This window comes from Nomascus leucogenys, chromosome 2 (genome assembly GCF_006542625.1).
Source record: "Nomascus leucogenys isolate Asia chromosome 2, Asia_NLE_v1, whole genome shotgun sequence".
NCBI lineage: Eukaryota > Metazoa > Chordata > Mammalia > Primates > Hylobatidae > Nomascus > Nomascus leucogenys.
Window position 1 is genome coordinate 150,357,863 of NC_044382.1, and position 19,607 is coordinate 150,377,469.

General features: G+C 51.9%; 1 protein-coding gene across 1 annotated transcript; it reads right to left on the bottom strand.

Annotated features, from left to right (window-relative positions):
* Positions 1-559: 559 nt before the first annotated feature.
* KCNG4 (potassium voltage-gated channel modifier subfamily G member 4) lies at positions 560-19,268 on the bottom strand. The gene is made up of 3 exons (XM_003272491.2): positions 19,194-19,268; positions 16,260-17,055; positions 560-2,431 (listed from the first exon to the last, which is right to left on the bottom strand). The coding sequence occupies exons 2-3, from the start codon at positions 17,013-17,015 to the stop codon at positions 1,628-1,630; spliced, it is 1,560 nt and encodes a 519-aa protein (XP_003272539.2). The 5' UTR covers positions 17,016-17,055; positions 19,194-19,268; the 3' UTR covers positions 560-1,627.
* Between the last annotated feature and the right edge of the window lie 339 nt (positions 19,269-19,607).

Below are 19,607 nucleotides of genomic sequence, written 5' to 3' on the forward strand. Positions count from 1 at the left end.
CTCATACGTACACGACATCAGAGTGGCAGGGCCCAAACCACTTCACTGTCACCTGTTTGGATCTTGTGCACTTTCTTCAGGAGTCCTGCAGCCAACAGCAAACTCCTGTGCAGGCCATGCCACTGTGAGGAAGTGCCATCAGGATGTCTCCAAGGTGTGTCCTGCTGGGAGAAGCCAGGATTTGACAGAATCTTGTAGGATTAAACCCGTGAAGGAGGGAGGGCTGTCTTGCCTGAATGGCTCAATGGCTCCTCATCCCAAACTGGGCTTCTCACGCCCAATCCAGCCTCATCATCTCCCTAACCCACAGCCTGTGCACATCACTCTACCCTCCATAAAGCATTCAAGGCCCACGCCTTCTCATCCCAACCCACCTGTTCAGCTTCAGCTCCCAAAATACACCTCTACTCTCCAGCCCTGCCCACGTCTCTGTGAGGCCTTTGGGAGCCCACGGCTTGGAAGTCATTGCTCCTTCCTGCCTGCTCTCAGAATATGCTGCTTTATCTCCAGTGACTCAGACCTCCATCTGCCTCCTCCCCTGGATGCAAAGGACAGACTGTTCACAGATGAATGGACAAATAAATACATTGAAATGTGAGCTAAGAATGTCTATCCTTCCCTGGAGAAGAGTAGTCTGGGAAGCCAGCAAGTGGCAGTGACTACAATTCCCCTTGTTTCTGTGCTAAAGCTACACTGAGTCCATGGGGGCTCAGCTGTGGATGAAAAGCCAAGGTCCCCTGCAGTGTGGGAGGAACCAGCAGCGGGAACAATCCTCTCAAGGGACAACGTGGACCCCAAAATAGTTTGTCAAGGCTAAGGACTGGATAACTGGAGAACACCACACCAAGAGTCCAGGTGGCCAAGGAGAGCCTGGCTGTGCTGGCAAGTGGAGTTTCTGCCCAGGTCCCAGGTCCCACGTCCCAGATCCCAGGCGTGCCTGGGGATGCCTGCTCCTTCTTGAGCTTCAGGTAAGGGATGGCAGGCTTGCGGGCATCAGCCTCAACATGGGATTTATTGCAAAAAGGCTGATTCTGCCTTCTTAGCTACAAGTGTTCAGAGCCGGCAGGAGGCAGCAGCATTAGGGAAATACCACTGGTGGTGGTGAGTGGAAGGAGAACATATTGCTCCTTCTGCAACCCGTGGAAAGGTTGGGTGGGGAGATCTGATTAGAGGGGTTTGCAGTGACTGGACCTTTGATTTCCAGTGGTGGCATGGCCCAGGAAAGAGGGTCTTAGAGAAATCATGAAATTCTGTAGGCTCACTATGCAAATACCAATGGTTACCAGTTCTACGGGCATCCAGAACCCAGCCTGGGATGTTAGAGCCTCTGCTGGGAAGGAAAAGAGAACGAAAGGAGACTGAGCTACTCCAGCAAGATTGGACGTGCTCAGTAGATGGGCAGAGAGAGGACAAGGCAAGCAGGCTGGACACAGTCAGCCTGGGACATCGGGGCCCCGAGGGACAAGGATCACAGACACACAGCCTCTGTGGCCTTATGCCCCTCCAGCTTTGGGAGTCCTCCCCGGGCTCTAGAAACACCACTAGGTGGTCTATGCGGGGTACCCTTGAGTGTGTTTCAGGCAGGGTGATGGGTTGAGGTTACCATGTAGTCACGGGGGCTGCTGAGTTACATGTGCATGACAGGCAAGGCCGAGCCCTCCAGGATTAGGTCGTTGACGTCATTCATGAGCTCGTGTTCACTGGCCACTTGGGGGTCCAGGAGTTCACATTCACTAGCTGGACCAGTGTTTTGGAGGTGGCGGAGGCGGGCCTGAAGCTGCTCCTGCTCCTTCTTGAGCTCCAGGTAGGAGTGGGAGAAGGTGTGGAAGATGGACGTGGCCGGGAAGGCCATGATGAGGATCCCACTCAGGATGCTGCTGAGGGCCACCATCTGGCCTGGCACGCTGCGGGGCACCATGTCCCCATAGCCCACCGTTGTCATGGAGATGATGGCCCACCAATAAGAGGCGGGGATGCTGGTGAACTCCAGCACCCGCCCAGACTCCTTCTCGGCCACGTAGACCAAAGGGGAGAAGAGGGTGACGGCCACGGCCAGGAAGAGAAGGAGCAGGCCAAACTCACGTGTGCAGCGGCGCACGGTGAGCCCCAGCGTCCGCAGCCCCAGCGAGTGGCGAGCCAGGCGCATCACGTAGAGGATGCGCAGCGCCCGCAGCACACGCAGGACCAGCCCCACCTTCTCCAGGTAGGAGCTCCCGCTCGGCCTGTCGCCATCCTCCGGGGGCTCCTCAGACACCGCCAGCGACACGTAGTATGGGGAGATGGCCAGGATGTCGATGATGTTCAGGGGCCCCTGGAAGAACTGACACTTGTCTTGGGCCTGGACGAACCGCAGGCAGAACTCCAGGGAGAACCAGGCCACGCAGACGGTCTCCACGATGAAAATATAGTAGCACTTCCGAGAGCATTCGCCCTGCAGGGAGAAGAGGCAGCAATGCGGGGTAGAGAGAGGACCTGCAACAGCGCTGGAAATCGGGGGAAAACTTTGAGCCTTGTGCTGTAACCTTATGCCCATGAGCTTTGGGCTGTAAACTTAGTCGTCCACCAGAACCTCCTTTTACACAGTTTTCCAGCTGTGGCTGGGTACACAGCAGATCGGCCAGGTCAGAGACCGTTCTTTGTGGCTTCCTTTGCCGCTAGGTGTGGCAAAATATGACTAAGTCCTCACCTCTGTACTGGAAACAGAAGTGATGCAAACCACCTCTGGATCTCACTCTTTTTTTTTTTTTTTTTTTTGAGATGGAGTCTCGCTCTGTCGCCCAGGCTGGAGTGCAGTGGCGCAATCTCGGCTCACTGCAAGCTCCGCCTCCCGGGTTCACGCCATTCTCCTGCCTCAGCCTCTCCGAGTAGCTGGGACTACAGGCGCCCGCCACCACGCCCGGCTAATTTTTTGTATTTTTAGTAGAGACGGGGTTTCACCGTGGTCTCGATCTCCTGACCTCGTGATCCGCCCGCCTCGGCCTCCCAAAGTGCTGGGATTACAAGCGTGAGCCACCACGCCCGGCCAGGTCTGACTCTTGCACACTCTTTCCATCCTTCCTGTGAGCAGGGACAGCACAGATGGGTCTGCAACCCAGCTTAGAAGAGAGGACTGGACCAGCGCCCCACGGGAGGAGGGAACATCAAGGCGAGAGAATCTGGAATAAGAGTTGTCTATACTCGCCTACCTCCCTCACCTTGGGACTATTGCACAAGAGAGAAATGTGGTTTAAAACTATTCTAGTTTGGGGTCTCTTTGTTATAGCTGCCAGCCTCTACCTTAATAACGTTAAGTACTTTGGGGGATCATGCACTGCTCTCCTGCTGTTACTCAAGCCACATAGCAATGTTGTGAGCAGGCAGCGTGACCCCATTTGACAGCCCAGGAAGTTGGTCACAGCAGTGAAGTGACTTGCCTGAGCTCACATACATGGGAGGTGGTACCAGGGTCTCTTAGCCACTGTTGGCTATTCTGTAACTTTGTTGTTTGCCACCCCTCCTTCGCTTAGCCAACAGAAATGTATGGAGGACCCACTTTGTGCCAGGCACGGTGCTAACCCCTGGGCATTCTGTGACTAGACAAACAGATATCGTTTCTGATAGCTTGAAGGTTAGTGGGGCAGAGAGTGTTCCCGAATCCCCAAGACAGCCCTTGGGATGTGTGATTGCTGCCTTTGACATGGGGGATTCCAGCTCAGCCGTTTCAGCTGGGTGGGTGCCATTCTGCGTTCTGTATTTTGTTCTTCCTCCCCAGTAGTTCAGGGTAGTTCCACCAGCCCTTCTGCCACTCAGAGTGTGGACCTTGAGCCAAAAGCATCAGCCTCCCTGAGGAGCTTGTTAGAAACACAGCATCTCAGGCCCCACCCCATCCCACGGAATCGTATTCTGCAGTTAAGATCTCCAGGTGACTCATGCAAATTGAAGTTTGACAGGCACTGTTCTAGTGTGTGGTTCTCAACCTTGGCTGCGTGTTGGAATCACCTACGGGTTTCTTGAAACATTCTGTTGCTTGGGCAGGGTCCTCCCAAGATTCTAATTTAATTAATCTAGGTGTGAGCTGAGCAGTAGAATTTTCCAGAACCCCCATGGATAATTCAAATGTGGAGCCAGGGTAGAAAGCTTTGCTATAAATATTTTACACACACACACACACACACACACACATACGTATACTTGATGGATGAATGGATGAATGGCTGAAGCAACTTCTCTGTGTAAAAGGCAAGATGTTGACAACCACAGTTTTCTTTGGATTAAAATGCTCTGAAGTGGAAAAAGAAATTATTTCCAGTGCCCACAGAAATCATAAATTGAAATGTTCTTTATGCCTGGCTGCTGGAGAAAGAGAAACAGACTGAACAATGCCAGGTTCTATTTGCCTTTCCAGGGCAGGGCACCTTTCTGGCTGGACTTCTGTGTGGACTATTGCAGGGGTGGGAGGCAGAGGCAGCACTGCCAAGGGGTGAAGTCCAGAGTGTTCCAGCCTCTTCTTTGGAAACTGAAGCACAGAGAGGGGCAGTGGCCACTGCAAAGCCACACAGCAAGTTTTTAGCAAGATTGGAGAATCAGGAACTTTCTGTGCCCTACCAGCCTTCAAGCCCCCCAGAAACCATGTCTGCTTGTCTAGTTACAATACTCTCAGAGCCTAGCACAGTTTCAAATCCCATCTCTTCTGCTTACTTGGGCAAATCACTTGTCTCCTCTGGACTTACAGTTGGCTAACCTCTGAAGGGCTGTCATGATTAATGGAAATTATGCATATAAGGCCATTAACAGGACCGTGTACCTAGCAGGCACAGGATGCACTGTAGCCATTTTAACACAATCATACATTGGTCATGGACCACAGTCTGCCTGGTCAGTGTAAGGGTGGCAATGACTTCTTCCTATTGCTGGGTATTACAGGAAGATGAGGGATTCTCCAACCCACTGAGAGGTCTTTGCCATGACTCCCCAAGGTTTGCTTCAGGATCCTGAAGGGCTCAGAAGTTTTGGGTTCTGATTCCCCAGCCCTGCTACGAACTTGCTGTGTGACTTTGCAGCGGCCACTGGCCCTCTCTGTGCTTCAGTTTCCAATGCAGAGTTTGGAACAGAATTGGTATTTCTGAAAGCTGATTTGGAAACCCGGGCACCAGAAGCCCACAGGGTGGTTGTTGTAAACGCAGATTCTTGGGCCCCCGTCGTAAAATCCAAACCTTAGGGTGGGCCTGGGAATCTATGTTTTGGCAACTCCCCTATTCATTCTGAGGCACCGGGAAGGTTTTCAGACTCTGAGCTATATTCTACCTACAAGGTTTCTTTCTTTGCAGACATCCTGGGAGTTTCTCCCTAGGCTTAAAATACTTATAGCCTGGGAATAACTTTTCCACACCGATGACCAGATAGCTCAGGAAGGTGACTCCTGAGAGGCCGAGAAGGCTCTGCTGGGTCCTCCTCCTGCCTGTGGGGCTGGCGTTTGGACATTCAAGCCATGCACACCGGCTCCTCCCCTCCCCTGGCCTGGCCCTCTGGCCACCTCTCTGGACTGCAGCAAGGGCTCTGCTCTGCCACGTCACTGCACCTGCATCAGGCTCTGCTGTGCATCCTAAATCCAGCCTCCCAGCACTGGTCCCTCAGAAATGGCAGCATTGGGGCAGGGGGTGTTTATGGAGTGTGGGCAGAGGAAATAATTCCCAGCTTAGCAAACATTCAAAGAAAAGAAAAACGGGGAAAGAAGGAAAGAAAAAAGTTCTCCTTTCTCCATTTGTGGAAGTTCTGTGCTTAAACCCAGAAAGTTCCAGGTCCTAGGAACCCCCTGGGCCCTGGGCACACCCGGATGGTTGGTCACCCTATTCCTAGCCCTTGTCACAGGCAGAGCGAGGGGTGTTCTGGCTCCTTCCTGCAATGAAGAAGAGCAAGTGTCGGCCCGGAGAAGGCCCAGGGTGTGAAAGATGAAACAACACGGATGAATCCCACAGGCATGAGGTAGAGCAAAGCAAGCCGGGTATGTGTTTCCATTTGCAGGACGCTCGAGAACAGGCAGCCTCATCTAGGGTGCACAAAGCGATCAGAACAGTGGCTGCCTCTGGGTAGTGAAGGGATGGCCTGTGAAGGGCCACGAGGGAGCTTTCTGCGATCGCAGAAATATTCTATACTCACAGGGGAGAGGCTGACACGGGTGTATCCGTTTATTAAATTCTACACCTAAGATTTGTGCATTTCATTGCATGTACATTTTACCTGTACAACTGTAAAAGAAAAATAGTAACAAATGATGATAAATGATTTGAGGTGGAGAGGGGGAGGAAAGAGAGGAAACAAGAATGGCAGAATATTGGCTGGGCACAATGGCTCACGCCTGTAATCCCAGCACTTTGGGAGGGCAAGGCAGGTGGATCACTTGAGGTCAGGAGTTCGAGACCAGACTGACCAATATGCTGAAACCTTGTCTCTACTAAAAATACAAAAATTAGCCAGGCATGGTGACACATGCCTGTAATCCCAGCTACTTGGGAGGCTGAGGCAGGAGAATCGCTTGAACCTGGGAGGCGGAGGTTGCAGTGAGCCGAGATTGCACCACTGCACTGCAGCCTGGGCGATAGAGCGAGACTCCATCTCAAAAAAAAAAAAAAAAAGGGGGGGGGCAGAATATTGACCATTGTGTGTAGCTGAGTCATGATGGAGTCACGGTTTCCCAGAGGTTCCTTATATTATTCTATTTACTTTGTAAATGTCTGAAGTTCTCCACGATGAAAAGTTAAAAAACAAAAATGAAGGATAATCAAAACTACAATAAGAGACAATTTGACATCCACTAGGATGGCTAGAATCATAAAGACAGACAACAGCCAAGTGTCGGTGAGATTGTGGAGAAACTGGAACCCATCACTGCTGGTGGGATGGAGGTAAAATGGGGCAGTGGCAGTGGAAACAGTTTGGCAGGTCCTCAAAGGTTAAACAGAGTTACCATGCAACCCAGCTGTTGCACTCCTAGGTGTATAGCTCAGACAAATGAAAGCACATGTCCACACACAAACTTGTACACAGGCCGGGTGTGGTGGCTCACCCCTGTAATCCTGGCACTTTGGGAGGCTGAGGCATGTGGATCACCTGGGGTCAGGAGTTTAAAACTAGCCTGGCCACCACGGTAAAACCCCATCTCTACTAAAAATACAAAAATTAGCCAGGCATGGTGGCAGGTGCCTGTAATCCTAGCTACTCGGGAGGCTGAGGCAGGAGAATCACTTGAACTCAGGAGGTGGAGGTTGCAGGGAGCCAAGATTGTGCCACTGCACTGCAGCCTGGGCGACAGAGCTAGACTCTGTCTCAGAAAAAAACAAAACAAAACAAAACCCAAAAAAACTTGTACACAAAAGCCTATAATAGCTCCAAAGTAGGGACAACTTAAACATCCATAAACTGATGAGTGAATACATAAAATGCGGCCTATCCATACAATGGAATAGTAGTCAGCTGTGAAAAGGAATGAAGGGCTAAATCATGCTACAACATGGATGCACCTTGAAAACACGATGCTGAGTGAAAGAAGCCAGACACAGACACCACGTGTTGGATGATTCTATTTATGTGAGATGTCCAGAGCAGGCGAAGCCACAGAGACAGAAAGCAGAGGGGTGGGTGTCCGGGGCTGGATGGAGGAGGAAGGTAGCAGTGATGGCTGCACAGCTCCGTGATGATCCTAAACATCACTGAATGGTGCACTTTAAAAGGGCCAGTACTGTGGTATGGGAGTTATAGTCTGAGTCTGAGCTGGCTGAACACTCCTGGGGGAGGCAGGAAGTGGGAGTAGTGGGGATCCCGCAGCCTGGCCCGCACCTGTTTCACGCAGCAGCAGAGCGGGGCTTCCTGAGGGCAAAGCCGCTGCCCTGGGGGCTCTGCAGGTGCAATGAGGGCCAGTTCTGGAAGCTCCATCTGGGAGGGGCTCAGGGCCCACAGTCTTGACCTTGGAGACTTCCTCATCCCGCTCTGTCCCTTCCAGCAAAATCCTGCCAGTCCCACTTGGGAACGTGGCCACCTGTCACTTCTGCAGCTCCTTAGTCACGGCTGGTCCATTCCGCAGCTCGGCATCCCTCCCTCCCTTTGCTCCTGCTGTGAGTTCACCATTTGTGCCTCTGGCCCTGGCCTGAGGCCCTGAGCTGTTTCCTCTGAGGCTCTCCTGGGGCCTGGATGTGCTGACTCACTCCTCTGCCCACTCCTTTAACCACTTTTCTCTCAGCCAGCTGTGCCCTCCGCTACCCTCCCCTCCTTTATTCCACTCCCATGGGCCTCCCCCCAGGCACTAGTCACCCTGAGCCGCAATCCCTCTTCCCCAGGTTCCGCCCCCCACTCCCTGCCCACTCCTTCTAGCAGCTGTCCCCCCTTCCCAACCCTGGGACACAAGGGCTCTGAGAATGCTGGAACCAACCAGACGGGGTCAGCGCCACCGTGGGACCTGGCCCATGAGTCATCTCTCTGAAGGTGTCTTCCCTTCTGTGAAATGGGGAAGGTCACTCTCATCTCACAGGGCAATTGTGGGCACGGAGGAGACCTGCTCAGGGATGCTGCAGTGTAGGAGCTTCCCCAATCTACGCTGCTTCTCTTCCTGCTCAGTCCTCTCCCGCTGTTGCCCTCCGGTTCAGGCCCTGCAGCTGATCCATCATGGGCTCTCCATGGCCTTCACCTTGGGCGGGTTGGATGGCTGACTTCTCTTCTAGAGGTTCCAGCAAATTCTTTTTAGAAAGCAGCTGCCACTGGGCTGGGCATGGTGGCTCACGCCTGTAATCCCAGCACTTCGGGAGGCTAAAGTGGGCAGATCACTTGCGACAAGGGAGTTTGAGACCAGCCTGGCCAATGTAGGGAAACCCTGTCTCTACTAAAAACACAAAAATTAGACAGGTGTGGTGGTGCACGCCTATAATCCCAGTTACTCGGGAGGCTGAGGCAGGAGAATCATTTGAACCCAGGAGGTTGGAGGAGAGCTGAGATTGTACTACTGCACTCCAGCCTGGGCAACAGAGCAAGACCCTGTCTCAAAAAAAAGAAAAAAAAAAAAAAAGCAGCTGCCACTGAGGGAGCATTACTAGCTTAGCTGCTGTCAGGCAAGTTACATAACTTCTTGAGGCCCAGTTTTCTGATCTGTAGAATGGGATAGTGGTGAGGATTAAATTAGGAAACAGGGTGACCAGCACAGGGCCAGGAGCCCAGCAGAGGTCTAAGAAGTATCCACTGACTCTGAATCTCACAGTGGTTCTCCTGGTGTGGGCAGGGCGGGCCGCCATCCCATCGCCTCTGTGCTGGTGTCCCCTCAGCAGTCACCGAAGGAGAGACCTAGGGACTCTCCCAGTGTCCAGCACAGGCCTGGCCTGTGGGGGCCCTTCCTGAACGACTCGTGAATGAGTGTGAGTGGCGGCGTCTGCACGGGGCATTTGCGGGGGGCTGGGAGTTGGACCCGCAGAGGTGGGGGGAATGTGCGGAGGCAGGGGAAACAGTGTCACCTGCAGAGCATCAGGGAGGCCCCGGGCCAGGAAACAGGGAATATTGCTTCTTGGCCGGGACATAGAGAGAGACACAGCTGTAGGAAAAAAACCAAAAGCAACAAAACTAGGATAAGTTAGCTAGAGCAATTACCAAATGCCACCGAGCACAGAGAAGCTCCAGAGAGCAGGCCAGTTCTTTAGGAAGCTGATTCATGGTCCGAGAAAGAGACACAGGAGGAGGCAGGAGCTGGCTCTCGTACGGGGCCTCTTACTAAAGGGTGAGGAGGCAGGGAGGTGGAAATGGTAGCCCGAAAGGTGAGCTGCATCCCGGGGAGGGGGCCCCAAGAGTCCCGCCTGGTCTTTGAAAAATCTCTGTGGGCCAGGCACAGTGGCTCATGTCTATAATCCCAGCACTTTGGGAGGCGAAGGCTAGTGGATCACCTGAGGTCAGGAGTTTGAAACCAGCCTGGCCAACATGGTGAAACCCCGTCTCTACTACAAATACAAATATTAGCTGGCATGGTGGCAGGTGCCTGTAGTTCCAGCTACTCAGGAGGCTGAGGCAGGAGAATTGCTTGAACTCAGGAGGCAGAGGTTGCAGTAAGTTGATATTGTGCCACTGCACTCCAGCCTGGGTGACAGAGCAAGACTCTGTCTCAAAACAAACAAACAAACCTCTCTCTGTGCCTTCCTTCCCCAGCCCTCCACCTTAGTAAGACACTGAAATGTCTACAGTCCAGGATGAGAGGGAAGGCGAGGACCAAAGAGCCCGCGCGGTTCTGCTCCCTAACCCCACCATGGTTCTGCAGAGACATCACCAAGGGCACTTTACTCGGTCGCCATAGGGTGTGCGTGTCCCTTTGACAATATCCCTGAAAGCCCCAGGCAATGCTATGGGGCAGGAGTAGCACCCAAGGTGGGAGGAGAACTGTGGGAAGGCTGGCAGGGCTGGTCCTGATCGTGGCGAGTTCCCCTACTTCTCCCACCGGGTCTCCAGCCAGGGTAGGCCCTCAGAAAAGACGCACTGAAAGCTGGAACAGAGGAGGAATGGGGGCAGACACTGGAAGGGGATGGAGAGGATATTTGAGCCACCGGCCCCTGACTTGGCCATTGCTATTCAGGTTGAAGGGAGCCAGGGAGGGAGGCTGGTGAGCAGAGCAGCAGAGCAGGTGCAGGGGTGTGAGCCCAGCCCCAAGGGGGAGCAAAACAACAAGCGTCCACTGTGTGCTGGCCCCTGATATACAGGCTCTCATTCAGTCCTCAGCACCACCCTTTGAATAGTATTATGATTGTCCTCTTTGCTGGGTGAGGAAATAGAGGCACAGAGAAAGAAAAGGACTTGTCCAAGGGCAGAGCCAGGAGTGGGAGAGCTGGGACTCAACCCAGGATGAGCAGATTAAAGATGCTGGCCCTTTCCACGACCTGATACTGTCTGCTGTGGTTGGGATGTCTTAGTAGCACGAAAGAGGAAGAAAGACGGTCCACTGCAGGTGGCCAGTGCTGTTCAGGCTGCCAGGAGGGAGGGAAAGGCAGAGCTGCCAGGCCTGGGCTGAAGCCACATGGAGAGGGTGCGAGGGATGAATGGCAGGGAGGACAATGAAGGCAGAGGGAAAGAAAGAACCTGGGAAACTGCAGCAAATAGACCAGGACAGGAGGCTGCAGGTGCCCAGGGCTGGAAGGACATTAGGGACCAGTCAGCCTGTAAAATGACAAGTCCAGACCATCATTTTACCAGCAGGAGGTTGAGGTCCAGGGGCAGATGTGACCTGCCCTGGATCTCCCAGTGCATTCAAGCAAGAGTCAGGGTTGGGTGTGGTGGCTCAAGCTTATAATCTCAGCACTTTGGGAGGCAGAGGCGGGCGGATCACCTGAGGTCAGGAGTTCGAGACAGGCCTGGGCAACATGGTGAAACCTCATCTCTACTAAAAAATACAAAAATTAGCTGGGGATGGTGTTGGGTGCCTATAATCCCAGCTACTTGGGAAGCTGAGGCAGGAAAATTGCTTGAATCCGGGAGGTGGAGGTTGCAGTGAGCTGAGATCACACCACTGCGCTCTAGCCTGGGTGACAAAAGCAAAACTCCATCTCAAAAAAAAAAAAAAAAAAAAAGCGTCAGGACTAGATCTCAAATCCTGCCTATTCAAAGGGGTCTGTGTGGCAGCCGTGGGAACAGAATCCTGGCTTCATGTCTCAAATCCATCTTGTTCCTCGGAGGTGGGGGTCGGTCTTTGGAGTGTGTCTTTCTATGTTCAGCTATCAAGATGAAGCAGGTCATCAGCGCTGGATGGATAAACCAATAGTGGCATATACATACAGTGGAATAGTATTCAGCCATGAAGAGGAACGAACATCTGACACATGGCTCAGTGCATGGACCTTGAAGACTTGATGCTGGAGCAGGAAGCCAGTCACAGAAGGCCACACCTGGCATGATTCCATTTCTATGAAATGTCCACAATAGGCTAATTCATGGAGATAGAAGGCAGATGGGTGGTTGCCAGGGGCTGGCGGGAGAGGAAGGAGGAGAGACTGCCTAGTTGGGACAGGGTTTTCTTTTGGAATGCTGAGAAAAAGCTTTGGAACTAGATAGAGGTGATGGTGGCTGCAGAAGATTGTGATTGTACTAAATGCCACTAAATTGTTCCGTTTAAGGTGCTCAATTTCATGTTATGTAAATGTCAACTCAAAAATGAAGCAGGGGGCTGGGGTGCAGTGACTCATGCCTGTAATCCCAACGCTTTGGGAGGCCGAGGTGGGAGAATCACTTGAGCTCAGGAGTTTGAGACCAGCCTGGCCAACATGGTGAAATCCATCTTTACAAAATGTACAAAAATTAGCCAGGCGTGATGATGCCTGCCTGTGGTCCCAGCTACTCAGGAGGCTGAGGTGGGAGGATCGCTTGAACCCGCGAGGCGGAGGCTGCAGTGAGCTGAGATTGTGCCACTGTACTCCAGCCTGGGTGGAGACAGAGTGACACCCTGTCAAAAAAAAAAAAAAAAAGAGCAGGGCTGCTCAGAATCTAAGCTCCAAGGAAATAAGAAATTTGTCTTCTCTCCAGCACCCAGAAGAATGGACTTCAGTAGGCAGTCAATGACTGTTGTTGAAGGACGGTAAAGGATGAATGTTTGGTTTCCTGTTAACTACTACCGAATGAATGAATGAATGACAATCAGTATGACAGATGTTCGCTGAGCACCTCTGTGTGTCGGCACTGTCCCAGCTGCTTTATGCACCACATGACCCCTTGAGGGAAGTGCTTAGAGCACCCCCATTTCATAGAGGAGGAAACTGAGGCTCAAGGAGGTTAAGTGACTTTCCCAAGTTCACTGGGTTAGTCATGGCTGAGGCCAAGATTGAAACCCAGGGCTTCTGGCCTTCGCACCATCATGCTGGCCTGAGAGCTGTTTGACAAATTCTGGCTGCCTCAGAAGCACAAAGTGCCCCCGATGCCGAGGTTCTAGACTAGAGGCGAAGTGGCCCAGAATTGAAAGTTAGGGCCGGGCACGGTGGTTTATACTTGTAATCCTGGCACTTTGAGAGGCCAAGGCAGGCAGATTGCTTGAACTCAGGAGTTTGAGACCAACCTGGGCAACATGGGGAAACCTTGTCTTTACAAAAAATTAGGTGGGTGTGGTGACACACACCTGTAGTCCCAGCTACTTGGGGGGCTGAGGTGGGAGGATCACTTGAGCCCAGGAGACGCAGGCTGCAGTGAGCTGCCAAGATCATGCCACTGCACACTCGCTTGGTGATAAAGTGAGACACTGTCTCAAATTTAGAAAAAGAGAGAAAGAAAGAGAAGGAAAGAAGGGAGGAAAAAGAAAAGGAAGGTAGGAAGAAAACAAAAGAAAAGGAAAGGAAAGAAAGATAGTATCAGTGTTGTGCAGTCATAGGGGGTCGGATTTTAGAGCCAATCAGAGGTGAGTTCAAATCTTAGCTCTGCCACTTACTGTGAGCTTAAGAAAGTGATAAAACCTCTCTGAGCCTCAGTTTCCTCATCTGTAAAATGGGGGTAGAAGTGGTATTCACTTACCCTTGCTGCCACAGGGATGAAATCAGTCCATGGTGTGAAATGCCAGCTTCATGAGCGGCAGTTAGGAGGCAATGGTTCTTTCATCCTTTTGGGGAAGAGTCCCCCTGGGAAATCCAGAATTTTAAAATCTGGTGCCCCTTAGAAGAGCTCAGGTAATGGCTTGGTCCTTCCTGTCTACACTGCCTCTTCCCTTCTCCATTGTAATTTTTTTTTGAGATGGAGTTTTGCTCTTGTTGCCTAGGCTGGAGTGCGGTGGCACAATCTTGGCTCACTGCAACCTCTGCCTGAGGGTTCAAGTGATTTTCCTGCCTCAGCCTCCCAAGTAGCTGGGATTACAGGCACATGCCACCACACCTGGCTAATTTTTTTGTGTTTTTTAGTAGAGATGGAGTTTTACCATGTTGGCCAGGCTGGTCTCGAACTCCTGACCTCAGGAGATCCACCAGCCTTGGCCTCCCAGAGTGCTGAGCTTACAGGCGTGAGCCACTGCACCCAGCCTCCATTGTAACTTGCAATCTCTGGCACAGATCTTTTACCCCACTATCAGGTTTACGCCAAGAGACATTGCTATGAGAAGGCAGAAAAACAGAAAACTGCTTACAGCAAATGTCCATCCATTGTTTCTGTTTCTGATGGAAGAGTTCTGTGGGTGATAGCCCTGGGGTCTGCTCCCCCACCCATCGTGACATTAATTCTTCAGCATGGATGCTATCAGGATCAATTTACAGGACACAGGCCCCACACTCAACGGCCACTGCCTGTCCCCAGAAGCAGCTGGTCCCTCTCAGACTGACATTCCCTGAGGGCAAATAAGGAATACAAAGCACGCGTGTCCAGGAAGAGGCCATCATCCTTTCACGTAAATGTAAGGTCACCGTCTTGGGAGAACAAAGACTGCTCCATCCTCAGCCTCCCTGCTCTCTGAATTATTATCTAAACAGGAACACAGACACTCTCCAGGCAGCACCTCAGCCTGTCTCTGGGCACGCACACAAAGGCGCTTTCACTAAGGAGAAAGCATAAAGCTATTGTGGCTGGGCCCGGGCATAAATCTCTCTTGTCCCAGGAGGAGACTTGGCTCCCTGATCCTTGGCTGAAACTTCGGCTGCACAGGTCTGCAGGCCCGCCTCTCCCCTCTAATTTGATTTCCCGAGTCACTGTCAAGCCGGGCCTGGGTTCATACCCTGCGTAATTTTCAAAGCATTAGGTTTTGAAAAGATCTTGGCCCTCTGCACAACCGAAATCCTGGCTCCTACACAGTTTCTCCCCTCTCTGGAAAGGTCTAAGAGGAACAGGCTTGTGGGCATCCAGGGGCCTTTCTTTATTAACTGGGATCAGGGCACCCTTAAGAAATGGGTAGTGAAATGGGGTACGGAAGGTCCACTTGTTTTTGTCTCAATCTTTGTGATACTGCGGTAAGTCACACACATAAATATTTATTTCCTGGTGAAACAAAGCAGGCTCTTAAATCACATGCTTTTATGCTGTAGAATGAAAAAATGCCTGTGATTGGCGTTATCGTCTTCTCCATGGGAAAGCAAGCTGTTTAAAGGTCCAAATATTTTGTGGGGTTTTTTAGGGCCAAACTTTTGTAGGTTGGACAAGACACATTTTATTCAACCCATATGTACTGGGATCCTGCTGTCTGTGAGGCATGGGCTGTTCTCCATTTAAGTCCTTTCTATCTGGCAAGTTCTCTGATCCTGTTGTCTTGCCCTGGGACATATCTTTAAGTGAAAAGAACTTAGGTGGGCTGGCAACTGTTATGAGCCAAATAGAGCAAGCACAATCTTATGTATGTGTTTACTTTCTCTCTCTGTTGATTACAAGGTAAGCTCCAAACCTTAAGATGACGGGCAGCCCTGGGGGAGCTCGGTGCTGGAGAGGAGTGATTTTTTAAATCAGGAAACAATCTAGTTCTCTGTTTGAAGCTTTCCAATAACCCTCTCAACCAAGTGCTAGGTTCTTATTTCGCTTCTCAGACCATCTGGCCCCCGGGGGGAGGGAGGGTGTCTCAGGGTCTCCGGTAACTCCCTGCAAAGGGGATGAAGGTGTGGGCAAGCAACACTTTTTGCTCTGGCCTCCTGGGGCAGAGCGACTTACAAATCAGCTCATCTGTGAGTTTCCCAACCAGTGATACTGGCCCAGACACTGAGCACTGCAGGGAAACTGAGGCCGGGGACCTTTGCATCATTGGTGTCTTTACCGTGGAGCTCCGAGGAAAATAAATGGCCTGTGCCTCAGTTTCCTCATCTGAAAATGGAGTGGGGATGCCCAGGAGAATGTCAGCTCAAGAAGGCAGGGATTTTATGTTTTTGACCTGCTCTAAGGCTTAGCACAGAGTGCTATTCAGTAAACACATGTTGAGTTCACTGGGTGAGTAAACCTTCGAGGTGATGTTACCCATTTCACAGAGGGGGAGACAGCCTCAGAGAGGAGGTGGAGTGATTTGCCTGTAGTCACAGAATCGGGAGAGCCGGGAGAGGTGACACTGAGTCTGTCTGGCCCACTGTGTCCATGCATGGCTGAGGGCCACATAATGACTTTCATGGTGAGCCTTAGGCACTTTTGCATTTGTAGGACTCCAAAAAAAAAAAGATGAAAAATTATCTTTTATGACTGATGGCCTAATAACGAATATAACCCACGTTGGATAATATTCATTTTTTTCTTCTTATTTTAAGACCTGAAGGCATTTTCGTGGGCCCCTAAAAGACATCTCTGCCCAGGCACCCTGCGGGATGGAGCTGTGGGTCCCATCAGAGGCCACTCACCTGGTCCTCCTCTGCCCTGAGGTCGGGCATGGTGCTGACACACAGGCTGACGGCCGTGGTGGCCACGAAGAGGATGGAGAGGCAAGCGAAGACCTTCCCGGGCAGCCCGGACTGCGGGTTTTCCACCATCTCGCGCAGCCGGTTCATGCAGAGGCCCCAGCGGGAGGAGTGCGAGGCAGGGCGGCGGGTCTCCCTCTGCTGCCTCAGTACCTCCTCCCTGTGCAGCTTGGCCAGCTCCTCCAGCTCCTCTAGCTTCCTCAGCAGCTTCCGCAGGCAGCACCTCTCCAGGTGGGCCTCCTCGATGCCCCAGTAGGCCAGCTCCTCCTGGAAGGACAGCGCGCACATCTCCTGCAGGAGCACCAGCTTCCCGGCCGCCAGGAAGCTCACGATCACCCCGAAGGCGCTGGGGCTCCTGTCGAAGAAGAACTCCTGGCTGTCCTCGTCGTAATCATCGCAGAGCTGCGTGATCTCCTCGTAGCTCCGACAGAGCCTGAGTTTGCTCAGGCGGCTCAGAGGGAACTGGTCCAGTGTGCTCCAGGGGAGGAGATACCTCCTGCCCCCCACGTTGATCAGGATCTCCTTCTTCAGGTCCACCGGGGAGGCGCCCAGGGCACCCACCTTCCGCACCCTCCGGTAGTAAAGGCCCTTGATGGACGGCGTCTCCATGGGGCTGGACAGGAGCTCACTCCAAGGGCTGTGGGAACCATAGTGGTGGTGTCTGGGATGCAGGCTCCGTTCTCTGGCAGGCATGGGCATTGCTGAAGACCGCCAGGTGGGAAGCGCTGGGTTTACCAGTCTGACACCCAAAGGACAAAGAGCAAGAAAAAGGAAGGGAAGTCAGTCTTGGGGCAAAGAGTCCTGGATGTCACGACTGCAGATATTCTTGCATGTGCTTTCCTGTGACTGCATCTGCATGGCTTGTTCCTTTAACCTTTAGTTCAAGACATATTTATTGGGCACCTACTACGTGCTTGAGATACATCAGTGAACAAAACCCTTCCCTGGTGGAACATCTACTGACATCTCAGAAGGATGTCTCCAGAACAGACGTTGCGTGGATGGGGACTTGAGTAATTCAGTCGTGAGCTGGACAAGTCAGAGTGGTGCCACTTCTGGGTTCTGTGGTCTCAGGTTTGTGGCTTAACCTCTCTGATCTCAGCATCATTCATTCAAATGACAAGACTCATACTAATTTAGCAAGATACAGGCGCTTAAAAATAGAGCTTAAGAATGTAGGCTCTCAAGTTCACTGGCAGGGACCGACCCCTCATGGACTGCCAGCACAGGTGGGTAACTCAGTGTCTCTGAGTCCTTTGCTTTATCCGTATGACTGGGGCAGTTTGAGTGCCCACATCATAGGGCATGGCAAGGGTTATATGCAGTAATATACAAGAAAGTGTGTATTAATAACACTTTTAGATGCTTCTGACATGCCTGGCTTCCCCTAACTCACCTCAACAACCTCATGAGGTAGACATAAGAGCTCCACTTTATAGATAAGGAGACTGATGCGTGGAATGCTTGCGTGTCTTACCTACTGTTTAGCAAGCACCTGACACCAGGGAGGTTCGGCGAGGGTCTGTTATTAAAGGTTCGAGCAGACCAGGAATGTGACTGTCCTTAGCAAGCATCTCAGCATCTAGGTCTCAGGAGGAGCTCCACCAGTCTCGCTTAATCCCTCTTGGTTGCTTCCTCATTTGGGGAGGCCTTTGCTAAGGGGATGGAGGAGCATTGCATACTTGGAATCGCAGTACTCCTCCATGTTTGTTGCGTGCTTGCCTCAGCCATCCTTGCTGTGTGACCTCCAGCCAGTTACTCCCCCTCTCTGGGCCCGCAGGCTTTTATCTGCAGAATGAAGGGGCCTCCAGCTGCAGTGGTTCACGCCTGTAATCCCAGCACTTTGCGAGGCAGAGGCAGCCAGATCATCTGAGGTCAGGAGTTTGAGACCAGCCTGGCCAATGAAACCCTGTATCTACTAAAAATACAAAAATTAGCTAGGCATGGTGGCATGTGCCTGTAGTCCCAGCTACTCGGGAGGCTGAGGCAGGAGAATCGCTTGAACCCGGGAGGCAGAGGCTGCAGTAAGCGGAGATCGCGCCATTGCACTCCAGCCTGGGCAACAGAGCGAGACTCCGTCTCGAAAAGAAAAAAACAAAAAAAATGATGGGGCCTCTAATGCTGTCTCCATTTCAGACCTATATGAGGTGCTTGACTTAGCGTGAGTGTTTTAGATTTAGCCAATTCACATATTTAAAAAGTCCTTTCCATAATATTTCCCACCTTCAGATCCTGCAGCTATTTCTTATGCTATTCATTCTAGCCAAAGCCATTTCCAAAGCATCTATAAGCTTACATTTTCAGATGCACTCCACTCCAATCAAGAGAAAAACTCGGCAGCGGAATGGAAATCAAAGTTCCTCTCAATTTCAGCGCCGGTTGGATTCCGGTGGGTAGTGGAGAGTGAATCGTAGCCTATTTCACACTCTTGCTCCCTACCCAACATTCTGTTGTTCTGAATGCATTACTTTGCTCACAGGGAATGGCCAGAGGAGGATGAGGAGCCTGCAGAGAGAAGAGTATTTTGAAATCCGGGGAGCCCTTTGCAAGCTTCCACATTTTCCCAGTGCAAAAACCAAGACCCAGCGAGCGGAAGTAACTTGTCCAAGGTCACACAGCAAATCCGAATCCAACCCAGCACTCTGTCCCCCAGCTCCTTCCAGAACCTGAAAACTGCCCTTTCTGCATTCACGGAATAAACCCAATTTTGCAATCTACGGCTCTCCAAACAGCTGGCAAACAGCTCCTTCCAGAGCATGGGAAAGGAATTCACTCAAAACAGCACTTTTGCCAAGGATGTTTGACAGCGTCAACTTCCCCCCTGGCCCCCGCCCGCCCTGCAGCAAGCACTAACTCTTCCCCTCAAGTTTCACTCACCTTCTTGTCTCAGGGAGCCAGTTTCCAGCTGTTTCTCTGCCAGGCAAGGGGAGCCCATGTCTTGGTGCCCAGGGAAGGGACAGGTTTGTGGTGGAGATGAAGGGGAAGAAAAAATCCCCAAAAGAGCAGTTTCTAGCAGAGTTAGTTTCCAATCTTTCTTCCTGTGCCTCCTCCAGAAACCAGAAGTTCATTCATTCTGCATCTCTCTCTCCAGCAGCTGCAGGTGAACCCTGGGGGATTGAGGTGGGATTTTTTTTAAAGGACCCAGAAGTCCCTTTCCTTATGAGAGATGAGGGTCCGGGGGTTCTTGCTGGGAGGGAGCCAGGGCAGCTGTCCTGGTTGAGCAGCGGACTCTGCACTTCAAGTCCCACGGGGACAGCCACTGTGGTCCTGCAAGAGAAGCCAGTGTGGGGG